This window comes from Pseudophryne corroboree, chromosome 4 (genome assembly GCF_028390025.1).
Source record: "Pseudophryne corroboree isolate aPseCor3 chromosome 4, aPseCor3.hap2, whole genome shotgun sequence".
Classification (NCBI taxonomy): domain Eukaryota; kingdom Metazoa; phylum Chordata; class Amphibia; order Anura; family Myobatrachidae; genus Pseudophryne; species Pseudophryne corroboree.
The window spans coordinates 880,463,292-880,483,938 of record NC_086447.1 but is presented as its reverse complement, the minus strand read 5'-3'; the positions used below and the strand labels follow the sequence as shown (position 1 = coordinate 880,483,938).

At 48.0% G+C, this 20,647-nt stretch overlaps 1 protein-coding gene across 1 annotated transcript in view; it reads left to right on the top strand.

Annotated features, from left to right (window-relative positions):
- The window catches only part of DNAH8 (dynein axonemal heavy chain 8), a 1,853,457-nt gene that overhangs the window by 296,555 nt on the left and 1,536,255 nt on the right, over positions 1–20,647 (top strand). Inside the window, exons 7-8 of the mRNA XM_063918852.1 lie at positions 7,276–7,439; positions 14,892–15,068. Coding sequence (XP_063774922.1) covers positions 7,276–7,439; positions 14,892–15,068 — 341 coding nt within the window. The remainder of the gene's footprint in view (positions 1–7,275; positions 7,440–14,891; positions 15,069–20,647) is intronic.

Genomic DNA, 20,647 nt, shown 5'->3' with positions numbered 1-20,647 from the left:
GGACACTGTACTGCTCAGGGACCCCACTATATCCACCAGGGCAGTAAACGGAGCACAGGAATTTCTTTTAGGCTCCTTAAGTTACCGGTGGGGAAGTCCAGCATTGTGGGGCTAGAGCGCTACCTGTAGCCCCTCCCCCCAGCTCCGGGCGCCATCTACTGCTAATGTTCCTGCCCTGGAGCTGCTTTCACTTTCCCCTCACTCCCTGCTGAGACCTGGCACCATTTTAGCTGAAGGGCTGCTCTCTATGGGATTGCTGGGTGCTGTCTCCTCTGTAAAGCCGCCTGTTCCAGCGCCGTGCTTATACAGGACACTTGAGTATTCTACCTGTCTTTTGACTGTGTTAGTTAAGAAATAAGTGTGTTACTGACAGAATAGGTGGTACAATTATTATGTGATATACATCCAGTACTGCTGTGCGTTGTTATATCTCTCTGCGGGTGGTCTTCTGGTTGCCGGCGGCCGGGATCCCGGCGACCACCATACCGGCGCCGGAATACCGACATCTTTTCTCCCTCGTGGGGGTCCACGACCCCACTCATTTGCGCTCGCCCAGCTGTCGGTATGTCGGCGGCCGGGATTCCGGCGCCGGTATGCTGGTCGCCAAGAGCCCGACCGTCGGCATACCATACTACACCCCTCTCTGCATATGCATATCTGCTATTGTATGTAAGTTGCCTGTCCAGTGCAGTATTATTGTTGTGTACATTATTCCTGCATTGTGTTTGTGCCATAAAGCTACTGTCTGTGCTCTCCGTTTCAAGTGTATCACACCCTTGCTATCACTATATTCTGAACCCTGTGAGGATAAGTGCGTCAGGGTCCACATTTATTTGTCTATATATGTAGTATAGTGCTACACAGTCTATACATCTCAGTGTATTTTTTTCTGTATATTTCAGTCACCCCATACCGATTCATTTCTCTGTTTGTGTCCTGCTTTTATTAGCACATAAACCAGGGGATTACTGTATTACTATTGGTTGGCTATATTGCACTCTTGTGCCCCACGGCTACATTCCTCAATGTCTGCCACACAGGGCGGAAATTCCGTGGACGCTCCTGCATCAGGCAGTGCTGCTCCCACAGATTTGCCAGGAGTGAACCTGCTGCTGGGGATGTGGGTACTGGGTCCCTTACATCTCCCACTCCACCTGTGGCCCCCGTGGCCATACCTTTTCTTGTATGTTAAATACTTTGGTTACACGTCTTACGTCCCCTGTGGGACTGCCTGTGCCATTGTAGCCGCAAATTGTCCCTGTAGCTACTCCGCCTTGGGCAGACACACTATCTGACCAGATACAGGCTTTGAATAAATCCTTGGTTAAACAGAAGTCTACACCTCAGCCCTCTGGGGCTAAGGGGCCCTCTAAGCGTGTGATTTCCTCCTCTCAATCCACTCATGTTTCAGATACTTCTTCTGATGAAGATGGGGCCTATACTGATCCGACTGATTCTGACTCTGATGGGGAGCATGTACCCCAGGTTGATATCCCTGAATTAGTGGAAGCTATCAAAATGGTTCTCCAGATTGATGATTAAGCCGATCCCACTACTGCATCAAAAAAGCCTGATAAATTCAAGCGTCAGAAGGTGGTAAAGGTAGTTTTTCCTCACTCTGACCTTTTATTTGACATACGTCAAGAGGCTTGGGTCTCTCCAGGAAAGAAGTTTGCCCTATCCAAAAAGATGTTGGCTCGTTTTCCTATCCCTGCGGAGTTAACTAAAGAGTGGGAAACTCCACCACGGTCGACTCGCATGTCGCACGGATCGTGGTTTCCTCTTCTCTGCCTGTCACCACTGTCATCTCCCTGAAGGAGCCGACAGATAAGCGCGTGGAGTGATGCCTGAAGTGTATTTAGTCCATAACTGGTGCAATTCACAGGCCCACTATTGCGGCCTCCTGGGCTGCAAAAGCTATTGATGCGTGGGTCCAGGTACTGGAGGAAGAGCTACCTCAGGATATTTCTGACATTGCCAAACAGTGTCTGTCTTATATTACCACCGCCTCCCATTATATTGAAGAGGCGTCCTCTATTTTGACTCGCTGGATTCTGTGGTCCTGGAAGGTGGACCTACAGTAGATTCCAAGAAGACTTTGGAGGTGCTCCATTTTAAGGGAGAGATTCTTTTTGGAGAAGATCTTAATAAGCCTCTGCTAAGACTGCATGCCTTCTTAATACTACTCCTTCTGCTCCGAAAGCTAAAAGTACTACTTTTTGTTCCTTTTAGACTTCAGGTAAATCAAAGGGTCAGGGGTACTCGAGCAAGCCTCGTACTTCCAAGACCGGTAAGCCCAAATCTAAACAATCCTGGGCTGCCCGTCAGCCTGCTTCCAAACAGGACAAGCCTGCAGCATGATGGAGCAGGCCTCCTCCTGGGGGACCCCAGGGTGGGAGGCCAACTCCTGCAGTTCACCCAGGTCTGGTTAAGGATCACTTCAGACTCGTGGGTGCAGGAGGTTGTCTCTCACGGGTACACGGTCTCTTTCAAGAGACGTCCCCGTCGCCAGTTATGCGCAACGGTCATCCCATCGGACCCGTTGAAGGTGCAGGCTCTACACTTGGATGTCAAATCACTCCTGGAGACAGGAGTGGTGGTGCCGGTGCCTATCTCCCAAATGGGGAGGTGCTACTACTCATCCCTGTTTCTAGTGCCAAAACCCAATGGGTCTTTCCGGTCTATTCTCAACCTCAAGTCACTGAACAAGTTTGTGAGAGTTTCTAAGTTCCGTATGTAAACACTGCGCTCCATGTACTGGCCATGGAACCTGGGGATTACATGGTATCCCTGGATATACAGGATGCTTACCTGCATATACCTATTGCCATTTCGAATCAGCAATATCTGCGGTTTGCTATTGGCAACCTCCATTATCAATTCAGGGCTCTGCCTTTTGGACTGACTACGGCCCCTCGGATTTTCACCAAGGTCATGGCCGTGATGACAGCTCATCTCCGTCAGCAGGGAATCAGGTTCCTGCCGTATCTGGACGACTTGCTGACCCTGGCAAGTTCCAAAGATGTCCTTCTAAATCATCTCCAGCTGACGGTGCAATTCCTCACAGCCCACGGATGGCTGATCAATTGTAAAAAGTTCTCCCTGGTCCCTGCGTGGACCATGGTGCACCTGAGGGCCCTGCTGGATACGCACAGCCAGAGGCTGTTTCTGTCTCCAGAGAAGGTCCTGAGGCTTCAGGACAGGATCAGATACTTCCTCTCTCACCCAAAAGTGTCTATTCACTCGGCGATGCAAGTACTAGGCCTGATGGTGTTGACTTTCGACATGATGGAGTATGCTCAATTCCATTCTCGCCCTCTCCAATGTTTTATCCTCTCCAAGTGGGACGGTCTGCCTCAGCGGATCAGGTCTCACATGATGGTCCTGACTCCGGAGATCCGCTTATCCCTGTCCTGGTGCCTCCAAGATCAACAGTTGAGCAGGGGCCATCCCTTCTGGATTCCCCACTGGGTCCTCCTGAAGACGGACGCAAGTCTGAGGGACTGGGACGCGGTGTTCGAACAACACACCCTCCAGGGTCGCTGGACCAAGGATGAGTCTCTCCTCCCCATCAACATTCTGGAACTGCGGGCAGTGTTCAACGCTTTGACACTAGCCCGGCCTCTGTTAAGGAACAGGCCTGTTCAAGTACTGTCGGACAATACCACCGCTATGGCGTGCATAAATCGTCAATGTGGCACTCGAAGCCGAAAAGCAATGATGGAGGTGTCCAGAATTCTTCAATGGGCGGAGCGCCATCTGCCAGCAATATCAGCAGTGTTTATTCCGGCTGTCCTCAACTGGGAAGCGGATTTCCTCAGTCGTCAGGACGTACACGCCGGAGAGTGGAGCTTTCATCCGGATGTGTTTCAACTCCTAGTAGACAAGTGGGGCCTACCAGACGTAGACCTGATGGCGTCTCGACACAATCACAAAGTTCCGGTCTTCGGATCATGGACAAGGGATCCTCAAGCAGCGTTCGTGGACGCACTGCCAGTTCCATGGAAATTTCGACTACCATACGTGTTCCCTCCAGTGTCACTCCTGCCCAGGGTTCTGCGGAAGTTCAAGCAAGAAGGAGGAATACTACTTCTAGTCGCACCAGTGTGGCCCAGACGGCATTGGTTCTGATATCTGCAGGGTCTTTTGATGGAACGTCCTCTTCTACTTCCTCAACGCCCAGACCTCCTTATTCAGGGTCTTTGTGTCTACCCAGACTTTACCAGATTGACTTTGACGGCGCGGCTCTTGAAGCGTCACTCCTGAGGGCCAACGGTTTCTCTGAGGCTGTCATCCAAACTATGTTGAAGGCCCGTACCGGCTTAGGCTCGGATTTACTACAGGGTCTGGAACTCTTACTTCACCTGGTGTGCTGTTAAGAACTACGATGTATACAAGTTCAGAACCTCATGGCTTCTGGCTTTTATGCAACAGGGCCTGGATTTAGGCCTTCGTCTGGCTTCCCCTTAAGGTTCATATTTCTGCCTTGTCGGTGTAGTTTCATAGGAAAATAGCGTCTATTCCTGACTTTCATACCTTCACTCATGGTGTCTTGCGGATACAACCTCCCCATGTCCCTCCTGTGGCTCCATGGGATCTGTCTGTTGTCCTTAATGCCCTGCAAGGGTCTCCCTTTGTGCCTCTTGATTCTGTGGATCTGAAAGGGCTTACTATTAAGTTCCTGTTCCTGTTGGCTATTGCCTCTGCTACAAGAGTGTTGGACTTAGGCGCTTTGTCCTGTTGTCCGCCCTTCCTGATATTTCATTGTGACCGGCCAGTTCTCTGTACTCGCCCTGGTTATCTGCCTTAGGTCATCTTTCCATCTTAAGCAAGAGATTGTGGTTCTGGCCTTTTTCTCTGCTGGTTTGTCTTCCAAAGAAAGGTGTTTGCATGTGGTACGATCTCTGTATATATGTGGAGAGAACTGCCTCCATTCGGAGGTCTGATTCCCTCTTTGTACTGTTTGGTTTTCACAAACGTGGCTGGCCTGCAAACAAGCAAACTTTGGCCAGATAGATTAGAATGGTGATTGCACAAGCTTATGCGCAGGCTGGTCTCCCAGCTCCTGCTGCTATCAAGGCCCATTCTACTCAGTCTGTTGGACCTTCTTTGGCGGCTTGTCGTGGAGCGTCCGCAGATCAATTGTGCAAGGCGACTACATGGTCCTCTCTGAACACGTTCATCAGGTTCTATGCCTTTGATTCTTCCGCCTCCCAGGATGCCTCCTTTGGACGCCGGGTTCTTGTGCCCGCTAAAGTGCGTCCCCTCCCATGAGGAACTGCTTTAGGATATCCCCAATGTTATTCCCTGTGGAATACCAGTGTACCCCGCTGTAGAAAAGGAGATTTATGGTAGACTTACCATTGTTAAATCTCTTTCTGCGAGGTACACTGGATTCCACACGGCGCCCACCCTGACTCACTTAGCTTCTTTGGGTTTGTAGGGCATTAGCCACTAGTCCCTTCTCCTGTCTTGAGAACGTGGTTCTATGTGACTAACATCTACCGTCTCTCTTACCTGCTACTGCATTGGACTGCTTAACGAAACTGAGCTCCTGTGCACGGTGGAGGGGTTATATAGAGGAGGCGGTGCGGTGCATCCTGGGAACAGTCAAAGTTTTTAGCCTGTTGGTTCCTCGGATCAAGATCCAACTCTACACCCCGATGTTATTCCCTGTTGAATCCAGTGTACCTCACAGAAAGAGATTTAACAATGGTAAATCTTCCATAAATCTTCTTTTCTCATAGTCCATAAGTGATACTGTGCGTCGACTTTTCTGCAGGTTGTCCTTGTATGAAAGTTGTCTGTATCAGCTGTTGCTTGTCTGTTTCCTGTTGTGCTGTGCTGGTGTTGTTAATCTCACCACTCGTTATCTTGTTATGTTCTTTCTCTCACGTATGTCCATCTCCTTCGGGCACAGTATACCTAGACTGGCTGTGGGAGGGGGCAAAGAGGGGAGGAGCCAGCACACTCTGTTTGAAGATTTAAAATGCACCAGCTCCTTTGGACCCCATTTATACCCATCATACTAAGTAAACCCCTGTATCCCTTATGGACTACGAGAAAAGGATTTACCGGTAGGTAATTAAAATCCTATTTTCACTGCAAAAACAAAGTTGTCCAGTATTTGTTTGTTACATGGAAAAGTGGTTGGTACCTTCCTTGAAGGCAAAAAAGAAAATTGTTCCTTTTTTGCTCATTTTTTATTTGCTCCTAATTTTAAATCAGCCCCAATATGTAAACTCGGGTGGTCTTCTGTATGCCGGCGGTCGGGCTCCCGGCGCTCAGTATACCGGCGCCGGGAGCCCGACAGCCGGCATACCGACACTTATTTTCCCTCGTGGGGGTCCACGACCCCCATAGAGGGAGAATAAAATCGCGCCACCGTGCCCGTAGCGTGGCGTGCGCAGCGAGCCCGCAAGGGGCTCATTTGCGCTCGCCACACTGTCGGTAAGCCGGCGGTCGGCCTCCCGGCGCCGGTATGCTGGTCGCCGGGTGCCCGACCGCCGGCCAGCCGTAGTGAACCCTGTAAACTCATCTTGCAATGTGACCCATGATGCAGAAATAAATGCGCCTGGACTTCTAGGTGTTTAAAGTTAGACAAACAGTAGTTGCTGCACCATTATTCTGTAATACAGTATGCCACAGGCTTAGAGAATACTTATTAATAGCTTTACAATTGTTACAAAAATGTGTATGAATGTGATTCACTGTAAGCTAAGTAACACTAAATGTTATTATATACATTTCCAGAGAATGGGTCTGATTCAGAGTTGCATGCAAATCGGCGGCATCTACACTTGCATTGTGTGCACAGAACTACATGCAGATATTGGCCTGCATGCAGTGCTTACATATCTAGGTTTCTGCAGCTCCCCTTTGTGCCCGGCTTGTTCAAATAGCTGTCATCATTATCAGCACACAGTTGCACCAGCTCTATATCTGATGTAAGAGATCTGTATGAAAATAGATTTCTTTGTACACACAGCTCTCACTAGCCCACAATTCCGTCTATATGCCCGCGACACCCCCCCACTCAACATAGCATACATGCAAGTGCACATTTACCATCCATTTGCATCCATTCATCTATAAGTGAAGCTGCTGTTGAAATGTGTACATCTCAGAAAAGGGCGTAAATACAACTGCAGTGAATCCAGCCGCAAAATGAGCAACTCTGAATCTGCACCAGTGTGGCTTATTGTAATGTTGTCAATATTAGTGGCTGCAAAGGTTGAAAATAAAACTCTAGCACTTTTTCTCTTCTGTTATCAGATGCTAAAGTAAGCATTGCTGAAGCTGTCCAGCTGAGAGCAGTTGAGTTTATTAACTTCTCCGCACTGCAGTCTTTTCAGGGTATGATGGCTGCAGCTGCAGATTCACAAATGGTCACTAAATGCGAAGCAGCACTAATGGTGTGGTACAAGCAGATAGAACAGGTAAAATGACACAAAAAATGCTTTGTATGGCAGAATTTGAGCACTTATTTCAGTTATACATTACATTCCTAATCTTTCTGACACATATCATTGAAAAGTCCAAATTTCTCTATCGTCCTAGTGGATGCTGGGGTTCCTGAAAGGACCATGGGGAATAGCGGCTCCGCAGGAGACAGGGCACAAAAGTAAAGCTTTCCGATCAGGTGGTGTGCACTGGCTCCTCCCCCTATGACCCTCCTCCAAGCCAGTTAGATTTTTGTGCCCGGCCGAGAAGGGTGCAATCTAGGTGGCTCTCCTAAAGAGCTGCTTAGAAAAGTTTAGCTTAGGTTTTTTATTTTACAGTGAGTCCTGCTGGCAACAGGATCACTGCAACGAGGGACTTAGGGGAGAAGAAGTGAACTCACCTGCGTGCAGGATGGATTGGCTTCTTGGCTACTGGACATCAGCTCCAGAGGGACGATCACAGGTACAGCCTGGATGGTCACCGGAGCCTTGCCGCCGGCCCCCTTGCAGATGCTGAAGTAAGAAGGTCCAGAATCGGCGGCAGAAGACTCCTCAGTCTTCTAAAGGTAGCGCACAGCACTGCAGCTGTGCGCCATTTTCCTCTCAGCACACTTCACACGGCAGTCACTGAGGGTGCAGGGCGCTGGGAGGGGGGCGCCCTGGGAGGCAAATGAATACCTATTTTGGCTAAAAATACCTCACATATAGCCTCCGGAGGCTATATGGAGATATTTAACCCCTGCCAGAATCCGTTAAGAGCGGGAGACGAGGCCGCCGAAAAAGGGGCGGGGCCTATCTCCTCAGCACACAGCGCCATTTTCCCTCACAGAAAGGCTGGAGGGAAGGCTCCCAGACTCTCCCCTGCACTGCACTACAGAAACAGGGTTAAAACAGAGAGGGGGGGCACTAATTTGGCGTTAGAAATATATAAAAAAGATGCTATAAGGGAAAACACTTATATAAGGTTGTCCCTATATAATTATAGCGTTTTTGGTGTGTGCTGGCAAACTCTCCCTCTGTCTCTCCAAAGGGCTAGTGGGTCCTGTCCTCTATCAGAGCATTCCCTGTGTGTGTGCTGTGTGTCGGTACGTGTGTGTCGACATGTAGGAGGACGATGTTGGTGAGGAGGCGGAGCAATTGCCTGTAATGGTGATGTCACTCTCTAGGGAGTCGACACCGGAATGGATGGCTTATTTAGGGAATTACGTGATAATGTCAACACGCTGCAAGGTCGGTTGACGACATGAGACGGCCGACAAACAATTAGTACCGGTCCAGACGTCTCAAAAACACCGTCAGGGGTTTTAAAACGCCCGTTTACTTTAGTCGGTCGACACAGACAGGGACACTGAATCCAGTGTCGACGGTGAATAAACAAGCGTATTCCTTATTGGGGCCACACGTTAAAGGCAATGAAGGAGGTGTTACATATTTCTGATACTACAAGTACCACAAAAGAAGGTATTATGTGGGATGTGAAAAAACTACCATAGTTTTTCCTGAATCAGATAAATTAAATAAAGTGTGTGATGATGCGTGGGTTCCCCCCGATAGAAAATTATGGGCGGCATACCCTTTCCCGCCAGAAGTTAGGGCGCGTTGGGAAACACCCCTTAGGGTGGATAAGGCGCTCACACGCTTATAAAAACAAGTGGCGGTACCGTCTATAGATAGGGCCGTCCTCAAGGACCAGCTGACAGGAGGCTGGAAAATATCATAAAAAGTATATACACACATACTGGTGTTATACTGCGACCAGCGATCGCCTCAGCCTGGATGTGCAGAGCTGGGGTGGCTTGGTCGGATTCCCTGACTAAAAATATTGATACCCTTGACAGGGACAGTATTTTATTGACTATAGAGCATTTAAAGGATGCATTTCTATATATGCGAGATGCACAGAGGGATATTTGCACTCTGGCATCAAGAGTAAATGCGATGTCCATAACTGCCAGAAGATGTTATGGACACGACAGTGGTCAGGTGATGCAGATTCCAAACGGCACAAAGGTGTATTGCCGTATAAAGGAAGAGGAGTTATTTGGGGTCGGTCCATCGGACCTGGTGGCCACGGCAACTGCTGGAAAATCCACCGTTTTTACCCTAAGTCACATCTCTGCAGAAAAAGACACCGTCTTTTCAGCCTCAGTCCTTTCGTCCCTATAAGATCATATCTGCCCAGGGATAGAGGAAAGGGAAGAAGACTGCAGCAGGCAGCCCATTCCCAGGAACAGAAGCGTTCCACCGCTTCTGACAAGTTCTCAGCATGGCGCTGAGACCGTACAGGACCCCTGGATCCTACAAGTAGTATCCCAGGGGTACAGATTGGAATGTCGAGACGTTTCCCCTTCGCAGGCTCCTGAAGTCTGCTTTACCAAGGTCTCCCTCCGACAAGGAGGCAGTATGGGAAAAAATTCACAAGCTGTATTCCCAGCAGGTGATAATTAAATTACCCCTCCTACTACAAGAAAAGGGGTATTATTCCACACTATATTGTGGTACTGAAGCCAGAAGGCTAGGTGAGACTTATTCTAAAAAATTTTTTGAACACTTACAAAGGTTCAAATCAAGATGGAGTCACTCAGAGCAGTGATAACGAACCAGGAAGAAGGGGACTATATAGTGTCCCGGGACATCAGGGATGCTTACCTCTATGTCCCAAATTTGCCCTTCTCACTAAGGGTACCTCAGGTTCGTGGTGCAGAACTGTCACTATCAGTTTCAGACGCTGCCGTTTGGATTGTCCACGGCACCCCGGGTCTTTACCAAGGTAATGGCCGAAATGATGATTCTTCTTCGAAGAAAAGGCGTCTTAATTATCCCTTACTTGGACGATCTCCTGATAAGGGCATAGTCCAGGGAACAGTTGGAGGTCGGAATAGCACTATCTAGGATACTGCTACAACAGCACGGGTGGATTCTAAATATTCCAAAATCGCAGCTGATCCCGACGACACGTCTGCTGTGCCTAGGGATGATTCTGGACACAGTCCAGAAAAAGGTGTTTCTCCCGGAAGAGAAAGCCAGGGAGTTATCCGAGCTAGTCAGGAACCTCCTAAAAACAGTGCATCATTGCACAAGGGTCCTGGTAAAAATGGTGGCTTCCTACGAAGCAATTCCATTCGGCAGATTTCACGCAAGAACTTTTCAGTGGGATCTGCTGGACAAATGGTCCGGATCGCATCTTCAGATGCATCAGCGGATAACCCTATATCCAAGGACAAGGGTGTCTCTCCTGTGGTGGTTATAGAGTGCTCATCTTCTAGAGGGCCGCAGATTCGGCATTCAGGATTGGATGCTGGTGACAACGGAGCCCAGCCCGAGAGGCTGGGGAGCAGTCACACAAGGAAAAAATTTCCAGGGAGTGTGATCAAGTCTGGAGACTTTTCTCCACATAAATATACTGGAGCTAAGGGTAAATTTATGATGCTCTAAGCTTAGCAAGACCTCTGCTTCAAGGTCAGCCGGTATTGATCCAGTGGGAAAAACATCACGGCAGTCGCCCACGTAAACAGACAGGGCGACACAAGAAGCAGGAGGGCAATGGCAAAAACTGCAAGGACTTTTCGCTGGGCGGAAAATCATGTGATAGCACTGTCAGCAGTGTTTCATCCCGGGAATGGAAACTGGGAAGCAGACTTCCTCAGCAGGCACGACCTCCACCCGGGAGAGTGGAAACTTCATCGGGAAGTTTTTTCCACATGATTGTAAACCGTTGGGAAATACCAAAGGTGGACATGATGGCGTCCCGTCTGAACAAAAAACGGGACAGGTATTGCGCCAGGTCAAGAGACCCTCAGGCAATAGCTGTGGACGTTCTGGTAACACCGTGGGTGTACCAGTCGGTGTATGTGTTCCCTCCTCTGCTTCTCATACCTAAGGTGCTGAGAATTATAAGACGTAGAGGAGTAAGAACTATACTCATGGCTCCGGATTGGCCAAGAAGGACTTGGTACCCGGAACTTCAAGAGATGCTTACAGAGGTCTTATGGCCTCTGCCGCTAAGAAGGGACTTGCTTCAGCAAGTACCATGTCTGTTCCAAGACTTACCGCGGCTGCGTTGTCGGCATGGCGGTGGAAAGCCGGATCCTAAGGGAAAAAGGCATTCCGGAAGAGGTCATTCCTACCCTGGTCAAAGCCAGAAAGGAGGTGACCGCACAACATTATCACCACATGTGGCGAAAATATGTTGCGTGGTGTGAGGCCAGGAAGGCCCCACAAAGAAATTTCAACTCGGTCGTTTCCTGCATTTCCTGCAAACAGGAGTGTCTATGGGCCTCAAATTGGGGTCCATTAAGGTTCAAATTTCGGCCCTGTCGATTTTCTTCCAGAAAGAATTGGCTTCAGTTCCTGAAGTCCAGCAGTTTGTCAAGGGAGTATTGCATATACAACCCCCTTTTGTGCCTCCAGTGGCACTGTGGGATCTCAATGTAGTTCTGGGATTCCTCAAATCACATTGGTTTAAAACCAGTCAAATCTGTGGATTTGAAGCATCTCACATGAAAAGTGACCATGCTCTTGGCCCTGGCCTGGACCAGGCGAGTGTGAAATTGGTGGTTTTTTCTCAAAAAAGCCCATATCTGTTTGTCCATTCGGACAGGGCAGAGCTGCGGACTCGTCCCCAGTTCTCTCCCTAAGGTGGTGTCAGTGTTTCACCTGAACCAGCTTATTGTGGTGCCTTGCACCTACTAGGGACTTGGAGGACTCCAAGTTGCTAGATGTTGTCAGGGCCCTGAAAATATGTTCCAGGACGGCTGGAGTCAGGAAAACTGACTTGCTGTTATCCTGTATGCACCCAACAAACTGGGTGCTCTTGCTTCTAAGCAGACTATTGCTAGTTGGATGTGTAATACAATTCAGCTTGCACATTCTGTGGCAGGCCTGCCACAGCCAAAATATGTAAATGCCCATTCCACAAGGAAGGTGGGCTCATCTTGGGCGGCTGCCCGAGGGGTCTCGGCTTTACAACTTTGCCGAGCAGCTACTTGGTCAGGGGCAAACACGTTTGCTAAATTCTACAAATTTGATACCCTGGCTAAGGAGGACCTGGAGTTCTCTCATTCGGTGCTGCAGAGTCATCCGCACTCTCCCGCCCGTTTGGGAGCTTTGGTATAATCCCCATGGTCCTTTCAGGAACCCCAGCATCCACTAGGACGATAGAGAAAATAAGAATTTACTTACCGATAATTCTATTTCTCGGAGTCCGTAGTGGATGCTGGGCGCCCATCCCAAGTGCGGATTATCTGCAATACTTGTACATAGTTACAAAAATCGGGTTATTATTGTTGTGAGCCATCTTTTCAGAGGCTCCGCTGTTATCATACTGTTAACTGGGTTTAGATCACAAGTTGTACGGTGTGATTGGTGTGGCTGGTATGAGTCTTACCCGGGATTCAAAATTCCTCCCTTATTGTGTACGCTCGTCCGGGCACAGTACCTAACTGGCTTGGAGGAGGGTCATAGGGGGAGGAGCCAGTGCACACCACCTGATCGGAAAGCTTTACTTTTGTGCCCTGTCTCCTGCGGAGCCGCTATTCCCCATGGTCCTTTCAGGAACCCCAGCATCCACTACGGACTCCGAGAAATAGAATTATCGGTAAGTAAATTCTTATTATTTGACAACTACTAATACAGAGTAACTGTTATTAAGTATCACGTACTGTAAAGACATTGGTTTGCTTGATTTGTTAACAGCAACACTCCTCTCAATGTAACCCTAGTGTCATAAAATAACACTTTGGTCCCTTACATGGAGCAGTGATGAACAAATGTGACTCTTATGTAAATGACTAAATAGTGATCATAACTAGTGTAAAATGAATGCAAGTAACATATTTTGAAGACTCGCTTCACACTAATTTATTTTCTCTTACGTCCTAGAGGATGCTGGGGACTCCGTAAGGACCATGGGGTATAGACGGGCTGTAAATTGCAGAAGAGTGTCTGGGTGGTGCTTCTGTGAGGTCACACTGATACTGTATATACGTACTGTAGGTACAAGAATTGTTATGCTCTCACCAAAATAGTGACTGCTGAGACATATAATTTATGGAGCAAGCCAAAATCGGCACTAGTAACATTAGGAACTTTAGATGTACTGTATAAAGGCTGATTTCATATAGTGTAGTGTAACTGTCACGATAAATGTGAAGAGACGGGGTTGCAAATCGCTCAGGCACGGTGGTAGATGAAAACCAACAGTGGTTTATTGATCACAATGGGTGAGAAATAGTTTGGCACTCTTCAGTAATAAAATCTAAAACGACAGTTCCCACACGAACCCCTGACAGAACACTTCTTTAACCTTGGAGCAGAGCATCTCTCTCCAGCCCTTACAACATCCCACCTTTATCACACTACTTATCCCTCCATGGGATCACCCTCTCCAGGTAAGTTACAAAAGGTTCAGATTGGTGGGGTGCAATATCCAGCCCCTACTACCTCCCCTCAATTGTCATCTGTCAAATGACATCCTGCTAGTACTGACTTCTGACTGTCTGGCTTGTAGTATCTCACTGTTAAACAACAGGGAGTAAGCAAAAGGGACAATGTAATCTCAAATGACACAACCTTGTGGTGTAAATAAACGAGAAAACTAGGGCTAACATGAATAAATTACCTAGAGTGTAACCGATAACATAACACAATGGTATAGATTACCAATATTAATGATAGTTCAAACACAGTATGGGTGTGAGCATTAACATGATATGGAGAATGAACAAACACATATACTGAATGCAGATAGTTATATAGGGGGACATGGGGCTAAAAAGTAAATATTCAACAGGTTTTGTTAATTTTCTCAGACTTCTCATTTCCTCACAATGTATTTTGCCAAAATGCAGGTTGTGATTGAACAAAGAGTAATGAATCAACATGCTAGGCTGGGCAGGTCACAGTACAACAGGGAAACTGCATATTAGGGTACTATTGACATAATCTAATACCAACCTTCTTCATTTATTTTGGAGGGAACATTGAGACAGATATTGTGCCAGTGTGGGACATTTGTTTTATTAATAGATTTATTTGTGGAGTGGTTGTGGAGACTCCCATCTTGGTGCCACAGGCTGCAATTCATACTGTAGGTGTGCACTGTTAAGAATGTCTTTTGACAAACACCAGCATGTTTATATCACCACTGCATGCTTCCATTTCTGGATATAAAGAAGCCCAGCATTCTCTTGGCTGCCATAGTATGCTGTCAATTGTGGGCTACATGCACCAGGATGACTGTGATTGCCAGAGCATACAGTATAGCCTGTTGTGGACTATAAGAATCAGCATCTCATGGCTGCCAGATTACTCTACTGGTACCACTAGAACTAGCTTGGTGACAGCTTACACAGCATGTTGATATGTAAAGGTCCATTATTCCCATTAGCAAGTTTAGGTTTGTAAATGATTTGCAGTGTAAATTTAGTTATGTATCTTTCTTAAATGCAGGTTCTTATTGAAAGTCAACAGATACGAAAGGAAACTGACTATTCTGGTCCTTTAATTGAACTGGAACATTGGAAACGAATGTTAGTGAAATTCAATAATATCATTTGCCAGATTAAGGGACAGAATTGTAAAGCAGTTATTACTGTTTTAAACCTGGCAAGATCCAAAGTGTTCAAGGCAAGACAATTTTTAGATTCGAATTAAACACAGGCTTGCAAAATTGGGGTCAATTAAAATTGCAATTTTATGACTGATTGTTTTTGGCATGCTGATTTGTAATATGAGTACAGATTTCTCTATCATGCAAGGTTAAAATAGCATAATAATACATATTCTGGTCCAAACATTTATTTAAAAAAATAAAATTAAAATAGTTTATGCACAAAATTATTGATAGACATCCATTTTTACGTAAAAAAAAATGTAAAATCGTTTTATGAATGTTTATAAGTCCTTACACTTCCTTTTCCTTTTCCCTTCAAAGCTCCTTTTGGTATTTTATCTCTTGTAGATAGCTTGCAGCTCTTCTCTGTGCAGCATCCAAAAGTAGTCCTCAATCGTGTTGACATTCCACCTACCCTGATATCTGCGTTCCATCTCCTTGATATCTTGATTCATTCTTTCCCCCAGCTCCACACTTACATTACCAACATTTTCGGGGATATGGTCAAAATTAGAATTCAGAAAGTGCACATTTCAACTCATCGAGCAAACCCAAGTCTTGGTATTTTATCAGCATGTTGTTAGGGAACCCTGCACAGCAGTGTGAGCTCTTATAGTCCATACACATGTGTATGCCACCAGCGACGATCGATGCGCGGACCCACTGGTCGGCAACGATTGTCGCTGTCGGCAGTGCATGCAGCTCAATCTGGACTGTCATCCAGAAGCTTGCATGCACGGCCGGTGGCTGCGTGACGTCACTAAACAATATGAGCGGTCATATCGCTCAGTGTGTACGGGCAGCCGCCGAACGCCCGGCTGGGAGGGTAAACACTAGATGACGTCGCTCACAGAACGACGTCATCTAGTGTGTATGGACCTTTAGAGTCCCTCACTGGAGGGTCTTCACCAATAGCAGTGACCAGCTGTTCCCTTAGTGCATGCAGGCACACCGGTACTTAAGCCACCCCCTGGTCTTAAGCTCTGAACAGTAAGAGCTAATAAAGCCAGCAGGGAACCACAGGATTTGTACAGTGGTGTGAGGTGGCAGGAGCGGATAAGGCAGATTTAGACTAAATCCTAACGACTAACAGGGTACAGAAACTGATGGTAAACCACCAGAAATAACGCGATTGCTTGTGGAGCAATCACTATATTAGTCACTAGGATACCCACACAGATGGAAAGGATGGGTAATAGCCAAAGGGTGTAAACTTGGCACCTTCACAATAATATGGCTCGGCGGCAGATAAATGTCATATTAACCAGCACTTAGCTTCACTGGATGACTGGATTCCTGGGACAGACACGGGCAGCAGCTGATTAGAAGCTGACAGGGTGCACATGGACATGGTCTGGGAACCAGAATGAATCTTTCCGCAGGGAACTGTTTGGGATCTTCCTGTACTGGTAATCCATGCTGAATCTTCCTGAAGCTGGTAACTAGGCAGTATCTTCCGGCAGGGGAACAGTACAAGATATTCCAAATGAGTTCACAAAGCGGAATCTTTCAACTGGCTTCCTTGGTCAGATGAAGGGCTCTGGATAAGCTATCACTGATGGGTTTGGAGAAAAGAGAGAATTTGTATTGTTGATGCACATGGAAATTAATAATTGTATTGTATTAAAAAATAACCTCTATTTCTGCAGCGGGGTACACTGGGGTTCCATAGAGATAACATTGGGGTGTAGAGTTGGATCTTGATCCGAGGCACCAACAGGCTAAAAGCTTTGACTGTTCCCAGGATGTTTAGCGCCGCCTCCTCTATAACCCCGCCTCCGTGCACAGGAGCTCAGTTTGTAAGTTGGTGCCTGCAGTGCAGGCAGCTAACAGGGAGGGCTGCGCTAGGCAGCCCTGAAAAGAGCTTTTTAAGACAACAAAAGACTTCAAGGGCTGCAGCACAGGCACTTAAAAGTGCTTTAATGTCATTTCTGACATATACTGCAGCTCCCTCACCTCCCCCAGCGGTGCTGTACACTCCCGCGCCCTGGTTGCCGGGTAACTATAGCAGAGGGCTCCGGTTCTTCGAATAGGGCACACACACTGCCGCTGCTCTCTGGGATCACGTGGCCGCATTCAGGAGGAGGATAGAGGGTCCCCCAGAAGGGACCCGCTGCAGATGGACCGCGCGTGCTGGTGTGGACACTGTGGCCGTGCAGGGACCCCACTAGACCACCAGGGCAAGGGCACAGGTCGGATTCTGTACAGAATCCATTTTCTAAGGCCCGCAGTACCCGGTGGTGAAGTCCAGCAAGGGGATAAGGCTCTGATCTGTAGCCCTTCCCCCAGCCCCAGGGTGCCATTTCCTGCTAATGTTCCCGCCCTGGAGCTGCATCTCTCTGTCTCCCTTACTCCCTGTCAGCGTTTGTGGCGCCATTACACACACAGCTGCGCTGATCTGGGACTGCTGGGCAAAGTCTCCTCTGTAAAGCCGCCTGCATCATCAGCGCTGTGCACTTACAGGACACAAGTATTCTACATGTCTTTAGACAGTGTTAGTTAAGAACAAGTGCATACTGTCAGGGATATTTAGTACAAGTACCCTGTGATATACATCCAGTCTTTACTGTGCATTGTTATATCTATATATCTAATTAGCTTTACTTAAGCAGTGCAGTTACTTAGTATTGCTAGTCCAGTGCAGTTTTATTGTTGTTTGTGATCATTTCTGCATAGTACATGTGACTGTGTGTGTGCCATTAGCTGCTGTGTGATTTCCATTCCGTGTATCTCACATATATTGCTATCCCTATATTCTGTACCCTGAGGGGGCTAAGTGTGTCAAAGTTTTCTCTAACGTCCTTGAGGATGCTGGGACTCCGTAAGGACCATGGGGAATAGACGGGCTCCGCAGGAGATAGGGCACTTTAAGAAAGCTTTGGACTCTGGGTGTGCACTGGCTCCTCCCTCTATACCCCTCCTCCAGACCTCAGTTTTACACTGTGCCCAGAGCAGGATGGGTGCACTGCAGAGAGCTCTCCTGAGTTCTCTGCCTAAAAGCATTTTTGTTTGGATTTTTTCTCTACTTTTTCACAGGGAGCACTGCTGGCAACAGGCTCCCTGCATCGAGTGACTGAGGAGAGAGGAGCAGACCTTCTTGTCTAAGATAGACTCTGCTTCCTCGGCTACTGGACACCATTAGCTCCAGAGGGGGTGAACGCAGGTTCTTACTGGGTGTCCACCCCCGGAGCCGCGCCGCCGTTCTCCTCACAGAGCAAGAAGAAAAGAAGACAAAAGTTGTCAGGCGGCAGAAGCCTTCAGCTTCACGGAAGTAACGCACAGCACTGCAGCTGTGCGTCATTGCTCCCATACACCTCACACACTCCGGTCACTGTAAAGGGTGCAGGGCGCAGGGGGGGGTGCCCTGGGCAGCAATATAAACACCTCTTATGGCAAAAGACAATATACATGTACAGGTGGGCACTGTACATGTATATAAAAGAGCCCCCGCCATATTTTTGTAAGTTCGAGGGGGACAGAAGCCTATCGCCGAGGGGGCGGGGCTTCTCCCTCAGCACACTCACCAGCGCCATTTTCTCTCCACAGCACCGCTGAGAGGAAGCTACCCGGACTCTCCCCTGCTTACACACGGTGAAGGGGTGTTTAAAAGAGAGGGGGGGGGGCACATAATTGGCGGATAACATGTTATACAGCGCTGCTGGGGAAAAACATTTTGTGTTGGGCTCCAGGATCATTGCGCTGGGGTGTGTGCTGGCATACTCTCTCTCTGTCTCTCCAAAGGGCCTTGACAGGGATACTGTCTTCAGAAAGGGGTTCCCTGTGTGTGTGAAGTGTGTCGGTACGCGTGTGTCGACATGTTTGACGAGGAAGGCTAGCTTAATGTGGAGGGGGAGTGCTTGAATGTCATGTCGCCGTCGGCAATGCCGACACCGGAATGGGTGGATATGCTGAATGTCTTGAATACAAATGCTAATCTATTGCATAAAAGGTTAGACAAGGCAGAAGCTAGGGATCAGTCAGGTAGCCAGTCCATGCCTGTCCCTGTGGCGCCAGGCCCTTCGCGGTCTCAGAAGCGCACCATATCCCAGATCGATGACACAGATACCGACACAGATACTGACTCTAGTGTCGACTATGAAGATGCAAAATTACAGCCGAAGGTGGCAAAGGTATTCGGTACATGATTATTGCCATTAAAGAGGTTTTGCATATTACTGAAGAACCCCCGGTCCCTGACATGAGGGTGCACATGTATAAAGGGAAAAAGCCTGAAGTCACCTTTCCATCCTCATTTGAACTAAGTGAATTGTGCGAAAAGGCTTGGGAATCTCCGGATAGGAGACCACAAGTTCCCAAAAGGATTCTTATGGCGTATCCTTTTCCACAAACGGATAGGATACGCTGGGAATCTTCACCTAAAGTAGATAAGGCGCTGACACGCTTGTCCAAAAAGGTGGCACTGCCTTCTTAGGATACGGCTTCCCTCAAGGAACCTGCTGACCGTAGGCAGGAAATTACCTTGAAGCACATTTACACTCATTCAGGTACTATTGCTAGACCGGCTATGGCGTCGGCCTGGGTTTGTAGTGCGGTTGTGGCATGGGCAGATTCCTTATCTACGGAGATTGACACCTTAGATGCTATTCAAATGACCATAGAGCATATCAGAGATGCTGCCTTGTATATGAGAGATGCTCAGAGAGACATTTGTTTATTAAGCTCCAGAATAAATGCTATGTCTATTTCTGCTAGGCGGCTCTTGTGGACCCGACAGTGGACGGGAGATGCCGATTCAAAGCGGCATATGGAGTCCTTGCCTTACAAAGGGGAGGAGTTGTTTGGAGATGGCCTCTCGGACCTTGTCTCTACGGCTACGGCTGGTAAGTCGAATTTCTTACCTTATGTCCCCCCGCAGCATACAAAAAAGGCACCTCATTATCAAATGCAGTCCTTTCGTTCCAATAAAAACAAAAAGGTACGGGGATCTTCCTTTGTTGCCAGAGGGAAAGGTAGGGGAAAGAAGCTGCACACAGCTAGTTCCCAAGAGCAAAAGTCCTCCCCTGCCTCTGCAAAGTCCACCGTATGATGCTGGGGCTTCCCGGGGGGAGGCAGATCTAGTGGGGGCTCGTCTTCGGTTTTTCAGCCACGTCTGGGTTCACTCGCAGGTGGATCCCTGGGCATTAGAGATTGTTTCTCAGGGATACAGTCTGGAATTCGAAGACTTGCCTCCTCGCCGGTTTTTCAAATCGGCTCTGCCGGCTTCCCCGTCAGAGAGGGAGCTAGTGTTGGCGGCAATCCAAAAATTGTATGTTCAACAGGTGATTGTCACAGTTCCTCATCTCCAGCAAGGAGAGGGATATTACTCGACCCTATTTGTGGTTCCGAAACCGGACGGTTCGGTCAGACCCATTTTAAACCTAAAATCTCTGAACCTGTCCTTGAAGAGGTTCAAGTTCAAGATGGAATCACTCAGGGCGGTCATCGCCAGCTGGGAGGGGGGGGATTGGATGGTGTCCCTGGACATAAAGGATGCATACCTTCATGTTCCGATATTCCCCCCTCATCAGGCGTTCCTGAGATTTGCAGTGCAGGACTGTCACTACCAATTTCAGACGTTGCTGTTTGGGCTTTC